Consider the following 26,354-nt stretch of genomic DNA (forward strand, 5'->3'; position numbering starts at 1 on the left):
TCTCCTTTTTCAATTTTTAAAGTCTAGGAGGCTAAGAGTTGGATTAGAGTGACAGACTCTAGCAAGTACATAATGCAGAAAGAACTGTTTACCATGCATTGGACTTTTAAGTAATATTCAGACATATAGCTAACACAATTAGAAATGTCAACATCAAATAGAAAATTGTCCATGCGTAATTTCACAATGTGTGGATTGATTAATCAAATTTCTTTTCTCTACTCTTACCCTGTTAATAATCATGGAGGGGAAATCCCTTTCAACTTTCTCTATAGATCCTACTTTTGGTCCAGATAGCATTGGAAGACACCAGAGCCATACGAAGCTGCCTGGGAAAACAGATGTGTAATTGTGAAGCATGACGATGGTCTTCCTTACAGTTAACTGGGAAACGATAAGCATTAGCGTATGAAATTTCCCCCAAACTGAACTTTGGGGATGGGCTGCCTTCTTGCTCATACCATCTGATAAGTGGAATATTTCAAAGGAAAAAAATATGTGTACACACACACATGTTTTATAGATTTCTAATAGGAATACTATAATGTACATGCTCAGTGGGATTATGTGAGCGCACTTCCCAGGCAGTTTCCTCACCTGTAAAGTGAGAGTGACCAAATAGTTTTGGAAGTCATATGCTTTCAGAGAAGGAAGGACTCCAAAGAGCATCTACTCCAAACCCCTCTTTAATACTATAGTAGTAGTTTTGGTATTGGTGGTGGTGGTTGTGATTATGATGATGATATGATAATGACAATATCATTACTATTATAAGAAATTCCACGGCCACTACAGACTAAGTGGCCTATGAAAGGTCACATATCTAGTTAATGTGAGATCCAGGACCAGAACTTAGGCCTCTCATCCTTAGTTCAGCACATGCCGTGATCTTTATGACTCTGATTCTTGGATAGAATACTGCTTCTTTTTCCCTCCTCTCCTTATTGATATTGTTATAGATTTTTAAAAAACTTTTGTTTTTGTTTCTTTATACAAAATCTTTTCAGTTTGGCACTTGCTGACCAGGAAGAGGAAATGCTATGACATCGTTCTCTAATTCAGTCCCGTATGAGCAATGTTGCATATTAAATCTAAATTTGATTTCTTTATATATAAAATGTCTTGAAAAATAAACAGATGCACTTTTGTTTGTAGGAATTTTATTTTTTGAAGAAGTTATTATACACTAGAATGATATATTTCTCATCCTACACCACAATTGAGATTTGTTTTTTATAGCTTCAGTAAAATTAAAAGGTGACATTTATGGATATATATATAGACTCCTGATTGGGAAAATTACTAGTAAGCTCAAAGGGCTTATAGATAATATAAAACTACATGTTGTTAGTAAAATTTCTTAGGAAAATACATGCTTGAACAGAATTTAAGCTGTGCTAAAATTTAAGAAATGCTAGGATATATGTATTTCTTTCAGTATTATTGATTTTCTTAACCAAGGTATAATTTATGTTCTTTAGCTATCTCTAAGAAGATCGTTTAAATCCCCTAAATTGTCATATATTAAATTCAAAACATTTTTCATGATGGCCTTATTATTTTTAGCATGATAACATTTTGACATCTTACTCACATTTCTCTTAATTGAAGTATGGCTGATTTACAATATTGTGTTAGTTTCAGGTGAATAGCATATCGACTCGTTTCTTTTTGCAGATCACATTTCTATTATTCAAGGATATCTTTATCTCCTATCATATACTTGGTATTGTGCTCAGCTCTAAGGATACATGTGATCTCGGCCCTCACACTGTTGCCAGTCTGGTAGACATCTCTCCTGTTGTATTAATCTTTGAGAAAGTGTGCTGCAAGTTCAGAAAATCAAAACTGAAACCGACATAATTTATGTTTGTCTAATCATTTTATCCTCAAGCTAACACTAGAATCCAATTAAAAGACAAAATTCAGAACTTTACAGATTTTGACCATTAGCATCACTATATTATGAATTGCAGATGTCTTACATAGACCACAAACATCCAAATCCCCCAGAATTCTTATGATTGGAATCACCTGCAATACCTGCTAATGTAGATTCTGGGGGTCCAGACCTTCAGAATCAAAATCCCACAGGAGAGGGGCCTGGAGACCATTATTATTAAGCACCCATCCCAACGTGCCCGAGAGCTTTTCACATTTTCTTATATAACCTGGGTGTAGGTGAAAGGCTAATGTGCACTGAACCACTTTTGGACTGCTGCCTTTGTGTGTTCTGCCCAGATCATACAGCCCCTTGCTTTAGAATAGAGCATTAACTGACACCTTTTATTCTCAACCACTTATGCTTCTGTCAAGTCTCAGAGGCAGTAGGAAAAGTCTTGTTTAACATCCCATTACACTTAATTTAATTCATTTGTCCTCTCTTTGTAAGGTTTCTAAATATTAATGAATACATGATTAGTTAATTTAGGCATGATTAGCTTCATCACATTTTAGTTTTTCTTTCTTACTCAGACTTAGCTCAGAAAATCTGATATTCCTTAACAAAACTTCCTGGCTGTTTCAGAAACAGGTGCCTGAGGTTCCTAATTTTCCATGGTATCTTTTCCCATCCCATCCTCTCAAACCTTATATTTAATTAAGCCCCCTTCTTCCTGTCTCACAGAGGATCATTTTTGGGGATGGAAATTTCTAGAATATTCTTATTGATCCTATTTATTCTCTAAAACTCTTAATCACTGTTGTCATTGGTTATACACATACACATGTGCACGTGTGTGCACACTCACAGACCCCACAGCACTTTGGGTACCAAAGAAATTAGTTGTCTTAGGAGAGGCTTTAGCTGCTGAGGTAGCAGTGATGGTAGTAGAATAATGGCAGAATCCTCAGAGTGTGTGCAGTCCTCCTGCCAGGCTGTGTGGAAAATGATACTTCTACTTGAAACCTACAAAACATTTCAGTGTAGGGAAGAGTCGTCAATCTCTAAATTACATTTTCATTACAGACATAAAGGAGATGATTCTCAGAAGTGGGTGTTTGGAACTGATGGTTGCATTTATTCTAAGGTAAGGACCATGAGCACAGCTTTATTCCTAATTTTTTCTTTTTTCAGATTCTTATAAAATGCACTGCCTATTGTTGAGATCAAGAAATGCTTTTTTCTGAACAAATGATTTCACTCTGTTCCCAGAAATGTAGAATTTAACTCAGTTTAACTTAACACTTTCCTCTGAGGTTTTGCTTGACTTTAAAACAAGTTTTCCAAAGCCAAATGTAGTTTTCTCTAATTCATCGCTATGATACAACCTAGCAGTTTCGGGCATCAGTTTCCTTTCTTCTATTTTTAAAATGGATTTATTATTTTAAAAAATTGAGCTATAATTGACACGTAACATTGTGTAACTTTAAGGTGTACAACCTGCTGCTTTGTTACATATATATTGTAATACGATTACCCCATAGCATTAGCTAACACCTCTATCATGTCACATAATCACTCTGTTGTGTATTAGATCTCCAGAACTTATTTATCTACTAGTTGCAAGTTTGTGCCCTTAAACAACATCTCCCAAATTCCTCCACCCCCCCAGCCCCTGGTAACCACCATTCTTCTCTCTGTTTCTTCAAGTTCAGCTTTTTCAGATTCCACATATGATATCATACAGTATTTGTCTTTCTCTGTCTGACTTAATCTCACTCAGCATAATGCCCTCAAGGTTCATCCATTTTGTCATAAATGGCAAAATTTCCCTTTCTCATGGCTTAATAATATTCCGTTGAGTGTGTATGTGTGTGTGTGTATCACATTTTTTTCTGGTAGGCCATAAATAGTATCTTATTTTATTTATTTTCTTTCCAGTTTTATTGAGATATAGTTGACATACAGCACTGTATAAGTTTAAGGTGTACAGCATACTGATTTGACTTACATACATCATGAAATGATGACCACAGTGAGTTTAGTGAACATCCATCATCTCATGTAGACACAAAATAAAATTTTCCTTCTGATGAGAAGTTTGGGGATCCCCACTCTTAACAAGTTTCATATATAACAAACAGTAGTGTTAATTATATTTATCATATTGTGCATTAAATCCCTAGTACTTATTTATCTTATAACTGAAAGTTTGTACCTTTTGACCACTTCCCCCTCTCCCTACTCCCCACTTCTGCAAATCTCATCTGTTTTTCTATGAATTTGTTTGTTTGTTTGTTTAGAAGTATAATTAACTACAACCCTATGTTAGTTCCTGATGCACAACATAGTGATTTGATGTTTCTATACATTACAAAATGATCACCACGATAAGTCTACTTACCATCTGTCACCATACAAAAATATTATATTATTATTGACTGTATTCTTCACACTGTACATTTCATACCTGTGACTCATTTATTTTGTAACTGGACATTTGTACCTCTTAGTCTCCCTTGCCTGAAGAGACATATCCAAAAAATATTGCTAAGACTGATGTCAAATAATGTACTGCCTGTGTTTTTTTCTTTATTCCTTCATCCATTGATGGACACCTAGGTTGCTTTCATATCTTGGCTATTGTGAGTGATGTTGCAATAAACATGGGAGTGCAGATATCTTTTCGATATCCACATCAGCTTTCTTATTTATTAAAATGAAGAGATGGCACTTTGGAAAACTGGCAATATCTACTAAAGTTGAGCATGTTTATGCAGCCCAGCAATTCCCCTATTAGTTTAATGCTAGACAGAAATAGTTAACATATCTTAAGGAAAAATATATCTACCAAAGTGTTAACAGCACTAATTGTAGTGCCTCAGTGTGGAAATTACTGAAATGCTTATCAGCAGAATGGATAAATAAAATGTGGTATATATATTCAATGAAATACTATATAACAGAGATGGAAAACTTCGGTAAAGGGCCAGGTATTAAATATTTGGAGCTTTGTGAGTGATATGATCTCTGTCCCAACTTCTTAACTCTGCCTTTGTAGCATGAAAGCAGCTGTAGAAAGTGTGTGACTGTGTTTCAATAAACCTTTATTTACAGAAACAAATGGTTGGTCATATTTGGCTCACCGGCCACAGTTTTCTGACCCTGGAGGATAGCAATGCCTATGGACAAATTACATATAACAATATATATGAGTCTTGCAAATATAATGCTGAACAAAAGAAACCAGGAGAATACACAATGCATGACTGCAGTTGTTTAAATTTTAATACCAGGAAAGCAACAAAAATATCGTGTTAAAAGTTAGGAGAGTGGATATAGCTTAAGGAGGTTAGGGAGTGAAAGGGGCCATGAGGAACACTTAGGTGTGTTGTTCCCTTTCTCAACCTGGGTGGTTAGTTAAACAGGTATTCACTATGTGAAAATGGGTTGAATGTACACTTATGATTTTTGTATTCTTCTGTTATGTGTATTGTATTTGTAATTACTGTGTTATACACCTGAAGCTAATGTAATATTGTAAGTCAACTATACTTCAATTTAAAAAGTTTGCTTTAATAAAATGAGATTGTCCTTGAGATCTCAAGATTTCCTTACTGTACTGTGATTCCAAGTCCAAATGGAATATTAATCATCAAGGTTTAAGAGAGGCAGGGGAGGAGCTTCAAGATGGCGGAAGAGTAAGACGTGGAGATCACCTTCTTCCCCCCACATACATCAGAAATACATCTACATGTGGAACAACCCCTACAGAACACCTACTGAATGCTGACAGAAGACCTCAGACCTCCCAAAAGGCAAGAAACCCCCCACGTACCTGGGTAGGGCAAAAGAAAAAAGAATAAACAGAGACAAAAGAATAGGGACGGGACCTGCACCAGTGGGAGGGAGCCATGAAGGAGGAAAGGATTCCACACACTAGGAAGCCCCTTCACGGGCAGAGACTGCAGGTGGCGGAGGGGGAAGTTTCCAAGCCGCGGAGGAGAGCACAGCAACAGGGGTGTGGAGGGCAAAGCGCAGAGATTTCCGCAGAGAGGATCGGTGCCGACTGGCACTCACCAGCCCGAGGGGCTTGTCAGCTCACCCGCCGGGGCGCGCGGGGCTGGGAGCTGAGGCTTTGGCTTCGGTCAGAGCGCAGGGAGAGGACTGGGGTTGGCAGTGTGAACACAGCGTGCAGTGGGTTAGTGCGCCACGGCTGGCCGGGAGGGAGTCCAGGGAAAAGTTTGGACCTGCCGAAGAGACAAGAGACTTTTTCTTCCCTCTTTGTTTCCTGGTGCGGGAGGAGAGGGGATTAAGAGCGCTGCTTAAAGGAGCTCCAGAGACGGGCGTGAGCCACGGCTATCAGCGCGGACCTCAGAGACGGGCATGAGACATTAAGGCTGCTGCTGCCACCACCAAGAAGCCAGTGTGCAAGCACAGGTGACTATCCACACCTCCCCTCCCAGGATCCTGTGTAGCCCACCACTGCCAGGGTCCCGGGATCCAGGGACAACATTCCCAGGAGAACGCCCAGTGCACCTCAGGCTGGCACAACGTCTCCAAGAGATCTCCATCTCAATGCCAAGACCCAACTCCACTCAACGACCAGCAAGCTACAGTGCTGGACACCCTATGCCAAACAAATAGCAAGACAGGAACACAACCCCACCCATTAGCATAGAGGCTGCCTAAAATCATAATAAGTCCACGGATACCCCAAAACACACCACCAGACGTGGACCTGCCCACCAGAATGACAAGATCCAGCCTCATCCACCAGAACACAGGCACTAGTCCCCTCCACCAGGAAGCCTACACAACCCACTGAACCAACCTAAGCCACTGTGGGCAGACACCAAAAACAATGGGAACTACGAACCTGCAGCTGGCAAAAAGGAGACCCCAAACACAGTAATGTAAGCAAAATAAGAAGACAGAGAAACACACAGCAGATGAAGGAGCAAGATAAAAGCCCACCAGACCTAACAAATGAAGCGGAAATAGGCAGTCTACCTGAAAAAGAATTCAGAATAATGATAGTAAAGGTGATCCAAAATCTCAGAAATAGAATGGAGAAAATATAAGAAACGTTTAACAAGGACCTAGAAGAACTAAAGAGCAAACAAACAATGATGAACAACACAATAAATGAAAATAAATATTCTCTAGAAGGAATCAATAGCAGAATAACTGAGACACAAGAACAGATAAGTGACCTGGAAGATAAAATAGTGGAAATAACTACTGTAGAGCAGAATTAAGAAAAAAGAATGAAAAGAATTGAGGACAGTCTCCGAGACCTCTGGGACAACATCAAACGAACCAACATTCGAATTACCGGGGTCCCAGAAGAAGAAGAGTAAAAGAAAGGGACTGAGAAAATATTTGAAGAGATTATAGTTGAAAATTTTCCTAATATGGTAAAGAAAATAGTTAAGTCCAGGAAGCACAGAGAGTCCCATACAGGATAAATCCAAGGAGGAACATGCCAAAACACATATTAATTAAACTGTCAAAAATTAAATACAAAGAAAACATATTAAAAGCAGCAAGGGAAAAACAACAGATAACACATAAGGGAATCCCCATAAGGTTAACAGCTGATCTTTCAGCAGAAACTCTGCAAGCCAGAAGGGACTGGCAGGACATATTTAAAGTGATGAAGGAGAAAAACCTACAACCAAAATTACTCTACCCAGCAAGGATCTCATTCAGATTTGATGGAGAAATTAAAACCTTTAGAGACAAGCAAAAGCTGAGAGAGTTCAGCACCACCAAACCAGCTTTACAACAAATGCTAAAGGAACTTCTCTAGGCAAGAAACACAAGAGAAGGAAAAGACCTATAATAATAAACCCAAAACAATTAAGAAAATGGGAATAGGAACATACATATCGATAATTACCTTACAAGTAAATGGATTAAATGCTCCAACCAAAAGACACTGACTGGCTGAATCGATACAAAAAGAAGACCCATATATATGCTCTCTACAAGAGACCCACTTCAGACCTAGGGACACATACAGACTGAAAGTGAGGGGGTGGAGAAAGATATTCCATGCAAATAGAAATCAAAAGAAAGCTGGAGTAGCAATACTCATATCAGAGAAAACAGACTTTAAAACAAAGACTGTTACAAGAGACGAAGAAGGATACTACATAATGATCAAGGGATCAATCCAAGAAGAAGATATAACAGTGGTAAATATTTATGCACCCAACATAGGAGCACCTCAATACATAAGGCAATTGCTAACAGCCATAAAAGGGGAAATTGACAGTAACACAATCATACTGGGGGACTTTAATACCCCACTTTCACCAATGGACAGATCATCCAAATTGAAAATAAATAAGGAAACACAACCTCTAAATGATACACTAAACAAGATGGACTTAATTGATATTTATAGGACATTCCATCCAAAAACAACAGAATACACTTTCTTCTCAAGTGCTCATGGAACATTCTCCAGGATAGATCATATCTTGAGTCACAAATGAAGCCTTGGTAAATTTAAGAAAATTGAAATCATATCAAGTATCTTTTCTGACCACAATGCTATGAGACTAGATATCAATCACAGGAAAAGAACTGTAAAAAATACATGGGCTTCCCTGGTGGTGCAGTGGTTGAGAGTCCATCTGCCAATGCAGGGGACACGGGTTCGTGCCCCAGTCCGGGAAGATCCCACATGCCGCGGAGCGGCTAGGCCTGTGAGCCATGGCTGCTGAGCCTGCCCATCCGGAGCCTGTGCTCCTCAACAGGAGAGGCCACAACAGTGAGAGGCCCGTGTACTGAAAAGACAAAACAAAAAAACAAACACATGGAGGCTAAACAATACACTACTGAATAACCAAGAGATCACTGAAGAAATCAAAGAGGAAGTTAAAAAATACATAGAAACAAATGACAATGAAAACAAGATGACCCAAAACCTATTGGATGCAGCAACAACAGTTCTAAGAGGGAAGATTATAGCAACACAATCCTACCTTAAGAAACAAGAAACATCTCAAATAAACAACCTAACCTTACACCAGAAGCAATTACAGAAAGAACTAAAAAACTCTGAAGTTAGCAGAGGGTAAGAAATCATAAAGATCAGATCAGAAATAAGTGAAAAAGAAATGAGGGAAACAATAGCAAAGATCAATAATACTAAATGCTAGTTCTTTGGGAAGATAAACAAAATTGATAAACCATTAGCCAGACTCATCAAGAAAAAAAGGGAGAAGACACAAATCAATAGAATTAGAAGTGAAAAAAGAGAAATAACAACTGACACTGCAGAAATACAAAGGATCAAGAGAGATTACTACAAGCAACTATATGCCAATAAAATGGACAACCTGGAATAAACAGACAAGTTCTTAGAAGAGCACAACCTTCTGAGACTGAACCAGGAAGAAAGAGAAAATATAAACAGACCAATCACAAGCACTGAAATTGAAACCGTGATTAGAAATCCTCCAACAAAGAGCCCAGGACCAGATGGCTTCACAGATGAATTCTATCAAACATTTACAGAAGAGCTAACACCTATCCTTCTCAAACTGTTCCAAAATATAGCAGAGAGAGGAACACTCACAAACTCATTCTACGAGGCCACCATCACCCTGATACCAAAACCAGACAAAAATGTCACAAGGAAAGAAAACTACAGGCCAATATCACTGATGAACATAGATGCAAAAATCCTCAACAAAATACTAGCAAACAGAATCCAACAGCACATGAAAAGGTTCATACACCATGATCAAGTGGGGTTTATCCCAGGAATGCAAGGATTCTTCAATATATGCAAATCAATCAATGTGATATACCATATTAACATGTTGAAGAATAAAAACCATGTGATCATCTCAATAGATGCAGAAAAAGCTTTAGACAAAATTCAACACCGATTTGTGATAAAAACCCTCCAGAAAGTAGGCATAGAGGGAACTTACCTCAAAATAATAAAGACTATATATGACAAACCCACAGCCAACATTGTCCTCAATGGTGAAAAACTGAAACCATTTCCACTAAGACCAGGAACAAGACAAGGTTGCCCACTCTCACCACTATTATTCAACATAGTTTTGGATGTTTTAGCCACAGCAATTAGAGAAGAAAAAGAAATAAAAGGAATCCACATCAGAAAAGAAGAAGTAAAGCTGTCACTGTTTGCAGATGATATGATACTATACATAGAGAATCCTAAAGATGCTACCAGAAAACTACTAGAGCTAATCAATGAATTTGGTAAAGTAGCAGGATACAAAATTAATGCACAGAAATCTCTTGCATTCCTCTACACTAATGATGAAAAATCTGAAAGTGAAATTAAGGAAACACTCCCATTTACCATTGCAAGAAAAAGAATAAAATACCTAAGCATAAACCTACCTAAGGAGACAAAAGACCTGTATGCAGAAAACTATAAGACACTGATGAAAGAAATTAAAGATGTTACAAATAGATGGAGAGATATACCATGTTCTTGGATTGGAAGAATCAACCTTGTGAAAATGACTCTACTACCCAAAGCAATCTACAGATTCAATGCAATCCCTATCAAACTACCACTGGCATTTTTCACAGAATTAGAACAAAAAAATTCACAATTTGTATGGAAACACAAAAGACTCCAAATAGCCAAAGCAATCTTGAGAAAGAAATACGGAGCTGGAGGAATCAGGCTCCCTGACTTCAGACTCTACTACAAAGCTACAGTAATCAAGACAGTATGGTAGTGGCACAAAAACAGAAATATAGATCAATGGAACAGGATAGAAAGCCCAGAGATAAACCCATGCACATATGGTCACTTTGTTTTTGGTAAAGGAGGCAAGTATATACAATGGAGAAAATACAGCCTCTTCAATGTGCTGGGAAAGCTGGACAGCTACATGTAAAAGAATGAAATTAGAACACTTCCTAACACCATACACAAAAATAAACTCAAAATGGATTAAAGACCTAAATGTAAAGCCAGACACTATCAAACTCTTAGAGGAAAACATAGGCAGAACACTCTATGACATAAATCACAGCAAGATCCTTTTTGACCCACCTCCTAGAGAAATGGAAATAAAAACAAAAATAAACAAATGGGACCTGATGAAACTTCAAAGCTTTTGCACAGCAAAGGAAACCATAAATAAGATGAAAAGACAACCCTCAGAATGGGAGAAAATACTTGCAAATAAAGCAACTGACAAAGGATTCATCTCCAAGATTTACAAGCAGCTCATATAGCTCAATATTATAAAAAACCAAACAACCCAATCCAAAAATGGGCAGAAGACCTAAATAGCCATTTCTCCAAAGAAGATATACATATTGCTAACAAACACATGAAAGAATGCTCAACATCATTAATCATTAGAGAAATGCAAATCAAAACCACCATGAGATACCATCTCACACCAGTCAGAATGGCCATCATGAAAAATATCTACAAGCAATAAATGCTGGAGAGGGTGTGGAGAAAAGGGAACCCTCTTGTACTGTTGGTGGGAATGTAAATTGATACAGCCACTATGGAGAACAGTATGGAGGTTCCTTAAAAAACTAAAAATAGAACTACCATATGACCCAGCAATCCCACTACTGGGCATATACCCTGAGTAAACCATAATTCAAAGAGTCATGTACCACAATGTTCATTGCAGCTCTTTTTACAATAACCAGGACATGGAAGCAACCTAGGTGTCCATTGACAGATGAATGGATAAAGAAGATTTGGCACATATATACAATGGAATATTACTCAGCCATAAAAAGAAATGAAATTGAGTTATTTGTAGTGAGGTGGATGGACCTAGAGTCTGTCATACAGAGTGAAGTAAGTCAGAACGAGAAAAACAAATTCTGTATGCTAAGACATATATATGGAATCTAAAAAAAAAAAAAAAAATCATGAAGTACCTAGGGGCAGGTCGGGAATAAAGTCACAGACCTACTAGAGCACGGACTTGAGGATATGGGGAGGGGGAAGGGTAAGCTGTGACAAAGTGAGAGAGTGGCATGGACATATATATACTACCAAATGTAAAATAGATAGCTAGTGGGAAGCAGCCACATAGCACCGGGAGATTAGCTCGGTGCTTTGTGACCACCCAGAGGGCTGGGATAGGGAGTGTGGGAGGGAGGGAGATGCAAGAGGGAAGAGATATGGGGATATATGTATATGTATAGCTGATTCACTTTGTTATAAAGCAGAAACTAACACACCATTGTAAAGCAATTATACTCCAATAAAGATGTTAAAAAATAAATAAATTATCTTTAAAAGAAAAAGTTAATAATGTACAATAGTAATGTTTTATTTAAAAATAAATAAATTTATTTAAATAAATTTATTTAAATACTTTATTTATGATACCTGAGTGCACAAGTTATTTCAACATTGATTGTGTTTGACCAAGGTGGAGGCACTCTCTGTAAGGCTGTTTTAATATGTATACCTTTGTGCCTAAATTGCATTGAATTAAAAGTAACTGATATAAAAAAAAATTTAAGAGGGGCAAAAATTAGACTAATCACATGGTATCTGTTAGTGTTTGCCTCAGAATCCCACCATGATGATTTCAGAAATGCTAAGTTACTCAGATGAATGAAACTGAAAATACGTGGTGTATTAATTTTGCAGGGCTGCTATAAAAAGCACCGTAAACCGGCTGGCTTAAAACAGCAGGAATTTTTTCTCTCTCAGTTCTGGAGGCCAGAAGTCTGAAATCAAGGTGTTCCCCAGTGCTGTGTTCCATCCAGATCCTCTATGGGAATATCCTTCCTTGCCTCTTCCATCTTCTGGTACCCAGACACTCCTTGATTCGTGGCAGCATAACTCCAGTCTCTGCCTCCATCTTCACATGGCCACCTCCCTCCGTGTCTGAGTCTTCACATGGCATTGTCCTCTGTGTGTGTCTGGGTTCAAATTTCTCCGTTCTAATAAGGACACCAATCATATTGGATTAGAGCTCATCCTAATGACCTAATATTAATTTGATTACATCTACAGAGACCTTATTTCCAAATAAGGTCACATTTACAGTACCAAGGGTTAGGACTTCAAGGTACTTTTTGTAAGGGGACATCATTCAACCTGTAACACATAGCATGGTAGTTATCAATTTATTCCCTCACAGTGCCAGATCCACCGTTCATTGCCTGGCTCCTGCCTTGGGCAGCTTCACAGCAGAGTATTGCCAGTGGGCACCTTCTTGTGAATGGTTTCCTTGAGCATATTCCTTGTGAGTGGCTTTTTAGTGAAGTGTTGTCAACTAGGCACCTCCCTGTGGATAGCTTCCCCGCGTGCTCCAAAGGCACATTAACAGTGACTCCTACTGGTGCACTCCCTTGGGGACTTCTTCAACATCCAGTGAGCCACAGCTGTGCCCTCAATGTGCTCTGGATCTCAACGTTGGGTGAGGCCTCTTCGTTGGGCATTCTGTCTCAGGTCTGGGAGTAGTGGGCTCCCTGTATCTGCTATTCATGTATTCTTTAGCGTTTTGTTTAATTCTTACTAACCAGTTTCCTGTCACTATAATCCTCTGTTACTAATCATTTATATTAAACTTTCCTGTTCAAAATACTACATGGTTTCTATCTCCTTATTAGACCCTGACTAATAAACATGGTACCTTTATTTCTGTAGTGTTCTAGAAGTTGAGCTGTTATTCCATGGCAACCCTCATCATTTTAACAGTTTCGAGCATTTTATACAATTTAAGTTTAAAAATTATCATAACAGCATTTCCCTGAGTACTTAAAATCCCAACCCCATTCACTAACTCGATCAGGACTATACACTTTCAGCTCTGTTCCTAAGCAGACATTTTGACATAGTCATCAAATGTCAAAGCATTTTAATAATTACCTTTAACTTCATTCTGAGATTCATCCCAGCTTTCTCCTTATCTCATTTCTGACCCCACTACATTACCCACTCAGAGTGAGGCTCTAGGTTGTTGGAGAGGGAGCTTGTACATCTTGGTAAAAAAAAAAAAAAAAAAAAGGAATTTTGAGACTGTATCAAAATATCTCTGCAGCTCCTTGGCCTGTACCTGCACATGAGGACTTGGTTCTGAGACATACCTAAATAGAGCTGACTCCTGTTGCCCAAGAACATAATTATGTCTTATATAAGTATTGCCCTTCCCACCAACAGACATAGAAGAGCAGGACCAAGGTTTAAGTGTATTCTTTTGTCTCTCAAAATTCAGGTACCTAAACATCCATTTCTACTCTGCTGTCCTTTTTACCTCTCCTTTTCTTGCAACTTATAATTTTCTAATTTTTCACAACACTTCTATTGTGAGCTAGCAAATAATGCATACTTTTGTGTTTCAAACACAAATTGTTTTTAAGAGACATTTGATTCTAAAATTTTTAATGTTCTGTTCACAAACACGATTGCTGATTTTTTTAAGTTACAGTTCTTCTAGATTCAAAGAGCAAAACTATTTATTAATGAGGCATTTCACTCTTTTAGAGGTTTAGAAATTTTGATTAGATCTAAATTTAGTCATCCAAAACTATATCCATCTAGTTAAGGCTAAAATGGAGTATAATTTGATAATTATTTGCTGCTGGATCATAATGGAGCTCATTCCATTCATTAAAAAAGACAGAATTACTGTGTTAGGATATTAATAACTAATCATGGCTCCACCACTTATTTGCTGTGTGGCCTTAGGCAAGTCATTTAACCTTTCCAAGCTTCACATTATTTGTCTGCAAAATATAGCTATAATACTAGTATTTTAAGTATTAGGCACAGATTCTGGCCTATCGATAGACACTGGCATATCAATTCTGGCTAAGCGACCATTTGTAACTATTAATGATAATAATAATGAACAAATTTAAATACAATATTGCATTTTGTTATATTGCATTTACTTGGATACTATTTTTCTTTTGTTTTATTTTTAAAGTTAACCATTTCTCAGTTCATTTGCAAAAGACAGATTACTTTTTTTATACAATTCACCAGTTTCAGCTAAATTAAAGATTTAAATTTAAACATGGAACCATAAAAATATCTAGAAGAAACCATGAATTAAAGCATCTAACCCAGAGTAGTGGTGAGTAGACATCTTTATGTGCATGCAAACAAGGATAGAATCCATAAAGGAAAAGACTAATGGCTTTGAGTATATAAAAAATTTAAAACCTTCTAAATCTAAAATAGCATTAGCAAAAGTGAATAGAAAAATATGACAAACAGGGAAAAATCTTTGCAATATAAAAGTCAGAGAATGGGATAATACTTTTAATATATAATAAGCCTGATATAGCAATAGAAAAGGATAAACACGTCAATAGAAAAATGAGCAAAAGACATGAAAAGGAAATACATGACAGAAGAAAAATTAAAAGAGCCAAACCAAATCAAAAAGTTCAGCTTCACTAGGAATTAAATAAATGTAAGCAATGGATAGTATTTTCTCTCTATTAATTATGGGGAAATACAAAACTAGGAATATCCAATGTTGATGAAGATGTGAGAAAACAAACATACTCATTCCTTTCTTTGTATCTGTTTTTTGGGGCTTTTTGTATTTTATTGGTATTAGTTATCTACTGCTGTGTAACAAATTACCTCCAAACATAGTAACTTAAAACAACAAACATTTATTATCTCACAGTTTCTGTGGTAGAATCTGGGAGTGGTTTAGTTGGGTAGTTCTAACTCAAGAGTCTCTCATGAGACTGCAGTCAAGGTGTCAATGGAGGCTACAGTTATCTGAGGTTTGACTAGGCTGGAAAATCTGCTTCTCAGCACACTTATGTTGTCCAGAGGCTTCAGTTCCTTGGCACATGGCTTCTCTATAGTGCTGTTTACAACATTAGCTAGTGATCCAAGAGAGCAAGAGAACGAAATGGAAGCTGTACTTTTTCTCATAACCTAATGTCAGAAGTAACCTAATACCACTTCTGCCATCTTCTTTGGTCACATAGGCCTATCCTTGTATAATGTGGGAGGGGACTACACAGGGTATGAATACCAGGAGGCAAGAAACAGTGAGGGCAATCTAGGAGACTGGTACAATATTTCTAAGGGTCAGTTTGGCAATATTTATCAAAATCTTTAAAAAGTACTTATTTCTTTTGACTCAGAAATTCCACTTACAGCAACTTAACCCAAGGAATCAATCAGTGGTGTATACTGTAGTGTATCTTTCAGGATGTTCATTAGAGCATTGTTTATATAAACAGGTTAAGTAACCAACAATGAGACTGTATAAATATATTATGGTATGTCTTTATTATGGATAATATATTGGCATTACAAATAATGGAGAATAATTTATGATAGAGGAAAATGGTAATGTTGTGATTTGAGAAAAATCAGGTAAGAAAACTATTATTTATTTATTTATATTGTATCAAATATGAGTGTGTGTGTGTGTAAAACAAAACTGGAAGTTTATACATAGGACAGGTGGTAGGAGAATGGATAATTATTTTCTTCGAGTTTTTCTATATTTTCTGTTTTCCATAAAAAGCATTTATAATGAGGAAAAAAAAAGGAAACACTTTAAAAAACTATGCCTGATCATGTGCTGACCAAGAGGAGATAGCGTTTAAAACATTCCAGGTGTAAAGAAGATGTGGTACATATATACAATGGAATATTACTCAGCCATATAAAAGAATGAAAATAATGCAGCAACATGGATGGACCTAGAGAGTACCATACTAAGTGAAGTAAGTCAGACAGAGAAAGGCAAATACCATATGATGCTGCTTATATGTGGAATCTAAAAAAGGTACAAATGAACTTACGTACAAAACAGAAGTAGAGTCACAGATGTAGAAAACAAACTTATGGTTACCAGGGGAGGGAGGGGATGGATAAATTGGGAGATTGGGATTGACCTATACACACTACTCTATATAAAAGAGATAACTAATAAGGGCCTACGGTATAGCACAGGGAACTCTACTCAATACTCTGTAATGACCCATAAGGAAAAAGAATCTAACTAAGAGTGGATATATGTACATGTATATGTATAACTGATTCACTTTGCTGTACAGCAGAAACTAACACAACATTATAAATCAACTATACTCCAATAAAAATTTAAAAATAAATAAATAAAGCATTCCAGGTGACAGTCTGCTGACCTACCGCTATATTTCCAATGAGGACATAAATATTCCTGTGGAGCCCCAAGTTAGGTCAAATTTGTGGCCTTTCTTATGTACGTGGAGGGAATATCTTGGGAGTGATAAATATGATTCCCCAACCCTATTAGCTTGAAAAAAATCTCATAAATGAATGGGATCCTTTTTAGCAGCTAGAGACTTGCCATTGTATCCTGAGGCTGAATTTTGGTCAGTGTGAAATTCTGAGCCAGTTCTTATGCAGTCTTCAATAGGACACTTCTCCCTCAAGGAAGTGGAACTTACATTCCTAAAGCTGATAAATAGCACAGCTAGAATTTGAAACAAGCGTAGGACTGTAGGATGTTAATCAATATGTACTGGGGGTACTATTTAAAGTTTTTGAAGTGGGAATGATGTAATCAAAGGTGTATTTTATTACAAATTATCTTGAGGTGGTAAAAAGTGGATTAGAATGAGAAGAATGCAGTGAAGCCCAAAGGGCTGATGGACTTGGAAAATAATGAGGGTTAATACATTAAAGGTCAAGTTAGGGTGATGTGCAGATGCACTAGAAGGGAGGAAAAGTCAAAAGATTAGGCTGTTGACTTCCTAGAAGACAAGATTAGAATTCCAGATTTTGGAGGAGGGAGTTGTTTATACTGGTGGTCTGATGATTGAGCTAGTAGGTGCCTAGTTAGAGAGCAAGATAACTTGGTCTTGGAGTAGAGAATAATAAAGAACCATGGTATCAAAATGTTTGAATAGCCATCACCTAGGGTTTAGAATGATTCCAAAGGGAAAATGCTAGAACAACTCAAAAATGTCTCCAAATGCATCGTGTTACTTGTGTATGTCTGCCACCTTTGCTAGACTGTCAACTCTAGGAAGCAAAGCCCGTGAGTGGTTTTTTTTTTCTTTCTTGGCCTCTACTTTTGCTATGTCTGTCAGAATGTTAGACACATCATGGCTCTACCTTTTGAGCCCTTCTTTATCCATCTCATTGGATATATATTAAATTTCCCCATGTTCTAGGTACACATTCTTTCCAGTAAGAGGGCAATACACCTCAAAAATAAACTTATGTAAAATGTCTTTACCTCTATTAGAGGATGTGAAACCTGAAAATACTGTCACAATATAAGGGGTTGGAATATATTCAATATTATATCCTACTACTCATGTTCCCTCTCATATTGAAAATACTGTGATCTTTGTTGCTGAATTTTGGCTTTGATACTTTACTGTAGGACCAATGTAAAATAATCTATTTCCCTTTGCCCATCATATTCACTTCTGCTGAATTGTCTTGGCTATTTCTAAGACAATAAGAACTGACACAAGAGAAAATAATATAATGAAATAGATGTGACACAGGCTTCAAGGTAAAATAAGAATCCTAATTTTTTTAGATAAACCTTATTTTTGTAATGTTTTTGGGTTAGCTTAGTGATTCAAAAATCTTTTTCCAAGATTATCTGACTAGTATATACAGTGAAGACACTATTTTAAATTGGGCCTTTTAAAAAAGTATTTTTTAATAAAAGAATAAATGCACATATAGAAATTAATATTTGAAAAAATATACTAATTAGAAGTAAAGTCTCTTTCTCTCAAACTTTAATCCTATTTCTCAGAGTTATTCACTAATAGCAGGTTTTTGAGTATATTCTCAGAAATTATGCATATATTTCTACATATAGTAGGGTTTCTGCTTAAATAATAAAAGTAGTGTATGTTAGTTATGAAAAAACCCTCCAATAATTCAGAACTGAATAAGCAAAAGTACCTCTTTAACCTATTCCTCAAAGATTATCATTAATTGTTTCTGATTAATTATATATATTATATGTAATCATATATATTAAATCTAATTATGTATGTATATGTATATGTGTATAATTATATATATGTAAAACTTTGTGACCTATCTTTTCCATTCAATAACATATTGTGGCCATCTCTCCATATTGACATCCATATCTACTTTATCTCTTAAAGTTTCCCTGATGATACACACTTAGACAAGTAAGAACCATGCTGCAATGAACAATGTATGTATGTGTATGTTTGTTAAGCCAAAGAAAATGCATATTAAAATTCTGTTAGTCATTTATTGATTAATTCAACAAAAAATTCTATTTACTGTGCTTTTAATTTGTATTTTTTACCTTTCTTCCTGACTTTTTCTGAATCCCCTCCCTCTTTTTTTCCTCTACTTCTTCATAAGGTGTACTGTGTATTTCTATCTTTTTATTGAATCTCTTACATTAAAAAATTGCTTTATTGAAATGTAATTAACATACCATACAATTCACCTATTTGAAGTGTGCCATTCAGTATTTTTCAGTGTATTCACAGGGTTTTGTATCCATTACCACAACCTAATTTTAGAACATTCATCTTTAGTTATACATTTTCTAACAAAGTTTAAAGTTATTTAATATCTCTTTTTCTAGAATAATATAAGGACCTTAGTACTCTTTAATTATCCACTGGACACCTCCCCATATTTTTTGTTAAAACTTTAGTTCCACACTTTAAAAAAGAAGTTTATATAATACTTGAGGCAGCATATCTAGGATTAACTAGTAAACAAGCTGGAGGGGCAAGTTGCTTTAACCTCCCTGTGTTTGTTTCCTCGTCTTTAAAATGGGAACAGTAGTCATACCTGTTTCAAAGGGCTGTTGTAAGGATTAAAATGTAAATATGTTGTTATGTGGGAAATTACTTTGATGCAATAGTAAACTCCAAGTATGCTCCTAGATAGGCTATCCTTGAGTTCATAGAACAGAAAGGTGCACAGACCAAATTAAAATATTCAAATCACAATTTTTAAAATCAATTTAAAACACAAAATAAAATGTATGGGAAGAGAGATGGGTTAGATTAACATGCTTAAAGCACAATGGGTTGAAAGGCTACATTACCTGAATCTCTGCAGTATCGACTTGTCCTCTTTCTGTGTTGCATCACCCTTCCCTGCTGCTGATGTCATTACAAGGACCAGAGTTGGAATTTGAGCAAGAGGGTCTAACAGATGAAATGTGTGTGAAGCAATGATGCACACTTGCTCCAGGACAGAGCTGGTTGCAAGTACACTTGGCCAAAGCTGTGCTCCCCAGGTAGCCTATGGGCAGCTGTGGATTTTATCCAGCAGAGGATCCAAAATGAGAGTCAGCAATGGGTGGCCAGTTAAAGATCTCATGATTATTGTGTCTCATGTGCTTAATTTATATGTAGTGTATCATAAATATTTGTTGTTTTGCTTGTTATTTGGTAAGTCATAACTATTTCGTCTTTCTACCCCTTTCTATCTATGTTCATAGACATATGCTCTAATCACTTTCTGTCTGACACTTCTCAGGTTACTAACTTGCTTATCTATGCTTAATGCAGCTAATGAATCTCATTCATCCTATTTGTTTTCTTGTCTTCTGTGGCAGAATTGAATATTCCCAAAAAATAGAGCAACTGCACGTTACACGTACATAATGTGTTTACAATAATACCTTTTATGTGGAAATAATAAATGTTAGACATTGTTATCAGTATATAAGATGGCTTGAATATTTAGCAACCTAGTTAAACTTGAGCAGATCAAACAACAAATTAGAAATCTTCATATGAAAGTGATTTGGCTTGATTTTGATCTGAAATTGACAATAAAGTATAAAGCTCATTAGCCAGACCTTTTTCCTATTAATCTAATTTATCTTCCCATCATTCCAGTTGTATAGATTTTTTGCTGTTGCTTATAAGGCTGGTACTACTTTCAATTTTTTTTTTCCTTTCCTACAGGCTTATCCTCAGTTTGTCCTGACCTACCTAGAGGAGCTAAACGCACATGACGTGACCCAGACAGAGTATCACCTTCACCATGTTGCCTGGACCACAGCTCATCAGGAACATGGCAGCAGCTTGGCAGAAGAGGTCAGTGTAGTGAGCCAGAGGCAAGACAGAAATAGATCTCTATGATGTATTTTGAAAAGAGAAAAAATGTTTGGGTTGTTTTCAGGAGGCAAAAACGAATTCACAAATTAGGGTTATTGATATTTAATACATGTTATATAAACATCTATTTTCACATTTATATAAACATTTGTATGCATATTTATATAAACATTATTTTATTAAATAGATGGTGACACACTAGCTTTTCTTAGGACTGCCTTCTTTTGTTCTGGCCACATACCAATGGTTTATGTGCTGGATGAAGAAGGCTGAAGGAACCATGAAAAGTGCAATGTTAAATTTTTGGCATATATAGTTTAGATATTTCCACTCAGTGAAAGTTAGCTACATTATTCCTATATTTCATTTATTAGGTTCTGCAAAAAAGTGCCAGTATCCCTGGTCTGAAGCAGCTGCCAGAGCCTTCAGAGACCCACTTAATGCCAGAAGGTTCTCTTGGGGAGACAGGGGAGCTGACAGTGGCTCTGGTGAAGAAACTGGAAGAGAAACATCCTAAGGCTTCTGCTCAGAGGTAGGGCACTGACAGAATGGAGCTTTATTGCTCAATGACATTCGATGTTTTCCTTCAGTTTCACATAAGATTGATTTCTTGAAGATTATTGAAATATCTCAAAAGCCCTTTGGCTTTCAAGCACAGTAGTTTTCGGGTCACATTTGATGAAGAGAGGTGACATTTATGTGTATTTCATTGAAGATTGATGTACAGTATTGTTTATAAGTATACTTAGGAAGGGTTGCTATCTTGGGATCTCACTAAAATATTCTGGAATAACATAATTAGGGTAAGGTAGTACTGAGCATATATCTAATTGGAGAATACCAAAAGGTCTTAAAGAAGGGCACACTCATAGACAATCCTTTCTATGTTCCACGAGGAGAATATTATGTTTAGACCTGGGGATACATGCACAGTAGATGGTCTTAAGTAGTGATAATTTAACAAATTGACATAGTTACATTACTGGAATAAAACTAACATCAGTGATTTTGCTAACCAACGGAAGATCATCCTTGGTTGGAAAATGAAAATTATTTCTCTGATCCTCTTTATTTAACTGGAAAACTAAAGTTTATTCTTCTTATTATTTTGTTGGGCTTGGTGTTGTAAATCACAAAGTGACTTTATAAACTGTAATTTTAATATACAATTGTTTGAAATTAACTATTGATTGAAATACTCTTAAAGGAGTAATACAGTTCTTATCATACTCAGTAAAGTTCAAGATAATTCCTAAGTTTAAATATTCTAATGGCACATAAAAATGTCAATTGCATGAAAAAAGAGAAAAAAGGCTCTAAATTTCTTTTTTGTTAAGTTTTTTTTTTCTTTATTGAGATATAGTTGACATATAACATTGTGTAAGTTTAAAGTGTGCAATATAACTTTTTATTTCAACTAAAAGCTATCTTATATTCTTAAGTTACATATTTCTCCTTCAGATTTTGATAGGAGGGGAATATATTTTTCCTAATAACAAAAGTGACTCTTCAGTTTATTTTCTCTCTATATTATTTATCCCTTAAATCTTTTGATTTTGTTGTTTTGAGTAAGATAGGGCAGAAACAAAACAACAAATTTAGCATCTTACTGTATTATAGTATGGGGGTGTCCTGGAACTGTATGAAAACCAGAGTTCCAGGTCTTCCACCCCTGATACTTGTTTTTCAGTCGTACATAAGGTTCTCAACTCTCTGATGCTCCACAACACAATCACAAGGCCACAGCTATGCAGCCAGGCCAGGTCACTAGAATATAAGTCACTTGGGAGCAGTCTTTGAAGTTTTCATGTAAAACACTGGGGTAGCTGAGGAACTCAAATACGGTTTTATGAGGTCGTTGTTGACCTATCTCTCTCGGCTCACTCAGCACCCATTTGTACTCTATCCTTCTTGAGAGAATGCTGGGGGCTTGTCATTCTCCAGGGTTCTGTTCTAGGAGGCACAGTTTCCTCCTGCTCTCAAATTTCTGAAATCTATATGGGGCTTTTGTGTTTGTTGCATGCTGGCGCTGGTGGGTCACTGTGCCGGAACCCCAGTGATAATCCATCTAGTTCCCTATGACTTCCCCAGACTGGAATTTTTTTCATTTTTATTTTTATTTGTTTATCTTTTTTTTGAGGGTTGAGGGCTTTGGGTAGTTTAGAGATATTTCTAATGTATTCTGTTGTTATCTTCCCTGAAGCAATGTAATCTGATGATGGAACTTTGGAGAAAAGAATATAGTATTAGGAAATGTGAGGCAAAAAAATCCCAAAACAAAGCTGTTAATATCAGTTAACATACCACAATACTGTTTGAGTTGTTAGAATTAAATGTCTTTAAATTTCAGGAATGTGGTAGACACTCAATAGGTAGAGTTGTGAAAATGTTCTGAAAACTAGTAGGGGTAGAAAAGAGTTTTGAATGGGCGTTGTGTTGACTTGTGATTTTTAGTCAATGGAAATTGACTGGTAAATATAGTTTGGATTTTATTTAATAAGAAATTTCCCAGGGCCCTTTTCTTAGTGCGGTTTCCTCAGGGTTTGTGTCTCAGGCTACAGCAACTTTTCCAGCCGCCTTTTTTTCTCTTAAAGCCACAGGGATTTATCTGCATTCTCTCCACCCACACAATTTACCACAACAGGTGTAATTTCAGTTTCTCTCCTTCTCTTTCTGTTCCTTAACAAAGTTATTTTGAGTAAAGAGTTAGTACTTAGAGCAATTACTTTCCTCCCATTTTGGAAGGAGTTGTTGGACAAAATTAGAACATGGTACTGAACTTGACATATTGACTACTTTGAACCTTAGGTCGTCTTGTTAGGTTTGTATGCTTTCCATATATAAGAGAATCAGTGCATAATATTATCACAGCTTTTAAAGAAGGCTTCACATTGTCTTGCTTTTATTAATGATAATTTTATGAAATGAAGAATAAAATCACTGCAAGAAATAAAGAAATAATGTGAAATGATATGAGTTGTGAAAATTGGAAAAAGATATAGAATTTTAGAATACCAGGGAAAACATTAATGAGCACATAGTCTGAAAAAAAGAATATATAATTGAATAAAAATATATGAAGATATAAATGTATGTACTTCTTTAGAAGTAGCCAAGGAAGGAGAGAATCAGAAGTAGACAAATTTGTGGAAAGACACAGAGATAGGTAGCTACTGGCAGGTAACAAGTGAAAAGGAAAGATAACATTTGATTATTAATAACATATACTGACTTTGCTTAAGTGCTTTATGTGCATTATTTTCCAGTAACCTGTGAGAAACTGGGTCCACTTGCCTGCATACAGTAAAGCCAGTCTACTGACACTGGGTTGTGGTGAAGGAAAATGCAGTATTTATTGCAGGGCACCAAGCAAGGAGTCCAGGGCAGCTAGTGCTCAAAACACCCAATAGGTTTCAGGAAAACATTTTTAAAGGCCAGGTGAGGGAGGGGAGTTGCAGGGTATGTGATCCGCTTGTGCACAATTCTCTGATTGGTTGATGGTGAGGTAACAGGACTGTGTCGTATTATCAATCCTCAGGCTTCAGTAGGTCTGGGAGCTACATGCTCATGGTCATCAGGAAGTTAATTTCTTCCATTTGGTGGGGGTTTTAGCATCTGCAAAACAAAAGACAACTCAGGAAATGTGCATCAGATACTATTATCTAGGTACTTCAGAGAAGAACTGAAGCAAGAGGATGTGGGGGGAGGGGTCTGTCACAGGAAGGCCCCATAGTGTCCTGCTCCCGTTACAGTATGTAAAACAGAGGTATTAATCTCTGCATTACTGATAAGCAAATTTAGGCACAGAGAGATTAAGTTACTGGCTAAGGCCTTCCAGCTAGTAATTTAAGGCAGGCCTATCTGCAGCTTAAGTGTTATTCTTCGCCTCTATATTGTTCTGCCTTGACCATTCATGTTCTTTTCTTAATGATTATTCCAGATCTTTAGCCTTTCAAATTGGGCCTATTATTTTGACTGGCTATCTTAGAAAGGAACCTTTAAATAAGGTGGAACAGTTTAGAAAGGGAATGATAAAATATAAATCAATATATGCAGCTTTCAGTGATGACTAAATAAGAGGTTGCAAATATTAAGGGAGACTGTGAACCCCTGATTTCTTAGTGAATTCAGTAGTCTAGATTTACTGATTTAGAGGCTTGCACTTGACTGGATTTGAGGTTTTTAAAATCCTCTTTCTAATAATATGAATATAAGTTGTCATGATTAACCAAGGTATTTCACACCTTGAATGGTGGTTCAGTTCAGCTTTGTATATACTAAATTTGGTGACAGGTAATAGCTGTCATTTGTTGAATACTTACCATATGCCAACTGCTATTCTAAGTACTTACTTATTCTTGTAATGATGTGATAGATCGATTTACTTATTGTCATGATAACCTGATGGTGGAGATGGTCTTATAATCCATAAAGGTGTAGCCACTGAGGCTCAGAGTGGTTTCAAGATGTGTCCAGTCATATAGCTAGTTAGTAGAGGAGATGGGATTTGAACCCATATCCACTTGCATCTATAGACAATGTTTTAACCACTGTTTTAGTCCTCATTCCTAGTAGTTTTTATTGTATTAATTTCATAACAGAATGTCATCATATTGAGTAGCCAAATTAAGTCATTACTAAAATTTTATGTGTATTACATCATAAAAGATTTGACTAAACTATTGCCATTTTGATTGGTGTATTACTTTGAATTATATCCTTAAAACCTACAGCAATCGTCACAAAGGTCATCTACAGAATCATTTCATTTAATATATTTAAAACACTTGTAGAAAGCATCTAATTGTTTATCTTTTTTTTTAATGTGGAGAAATTCTTTTTTCCATTGAAGAGAAAGGAAAATCTTTTACTGTGTTAGGTCTTTCATGTAGGATCCTTAGTACATGATAGGTTATATTTTTTGTTTGCGTAAAATGTTTTTGCTTCCTCTATCAGTGAGATGAAGAAATGTGGTTCTCTTCTTACTTGGATAAAGTGAGTTGTGTGTACATTTAAATCTAAGTTTGGTCTGAAATAAAATAAATGCCATATTCTGGCATCTTTAAGTGTCTGGAATGTGTTTGTTTACATTAGTTTATCCGATGGAGCGCTTTACCCTTATTTAAATTGAATAGGGGGTGGGGAAGGACTGGGACAGCCAACAAAGCACAATGACCCAGCTTGTCACCCAGTGACCTGTGAGAAGGAAATAATGAACTGTGAGTAGCTGTCACCTTAACTGTTTCTGACAGTTTGCCTTTGGGCACATCTGTGTTAGTTGCATTGGAAAGGCCTTTGTTCTTTTCCCACTAGTGACTTTGTCCAGCGCTGAGGGGTTTGCTAGCTACTGTACTCCTAACCAGCCCCTTCCTTCCCAGGGAAGTGAGCAGCTGCCACGGATCATATT

At 36.4% G+C, this 26,354-nt stretch overlaps 1 protein-coding gene across 1 annotated transcript in view; it reads left to right on the forward strand.

Moving 5' to 3' along the window:
* Window positions 1-26,354, forward strand: part of LOC111179752 (doublecortin domain-containing protein 1) — a 224,465-nt gene that overhangs the window by 57,130 nt on the left and 140,981 nt on the right. The window contains exons 8-9 of the mRNA XM_089915854.1: window positions 20,795-20,926; window positions 21,322-21,479. Coding sequence (XP_089771980.1) covers window positions 20,795-20,926; window positions 21,322-21,479 — 290 coding nt within the window. The remainder of the gene's footprint in view (window positions 1-20,794; window positions 20,927-21,321; window positions 21,480-26,354) is intronic.

Source organism: Delphinapterus leucas, chromosome 7 (assembly GCF_059928025.1).
Source record: "Delphinapterus leucas isolate spDelLeu-1000000601 "Yukka" chromosome 7, BTC_Dleu_Yukka2, whole genome shotgun sequence".
Taxonomy (NCBI): domain Eukaryota; kingdom Metazoa; phylum Chordata; class Mammalia; order Artiodactyla; family Monodontidae; genus Delphinapterus; species Delphinapterus leucas.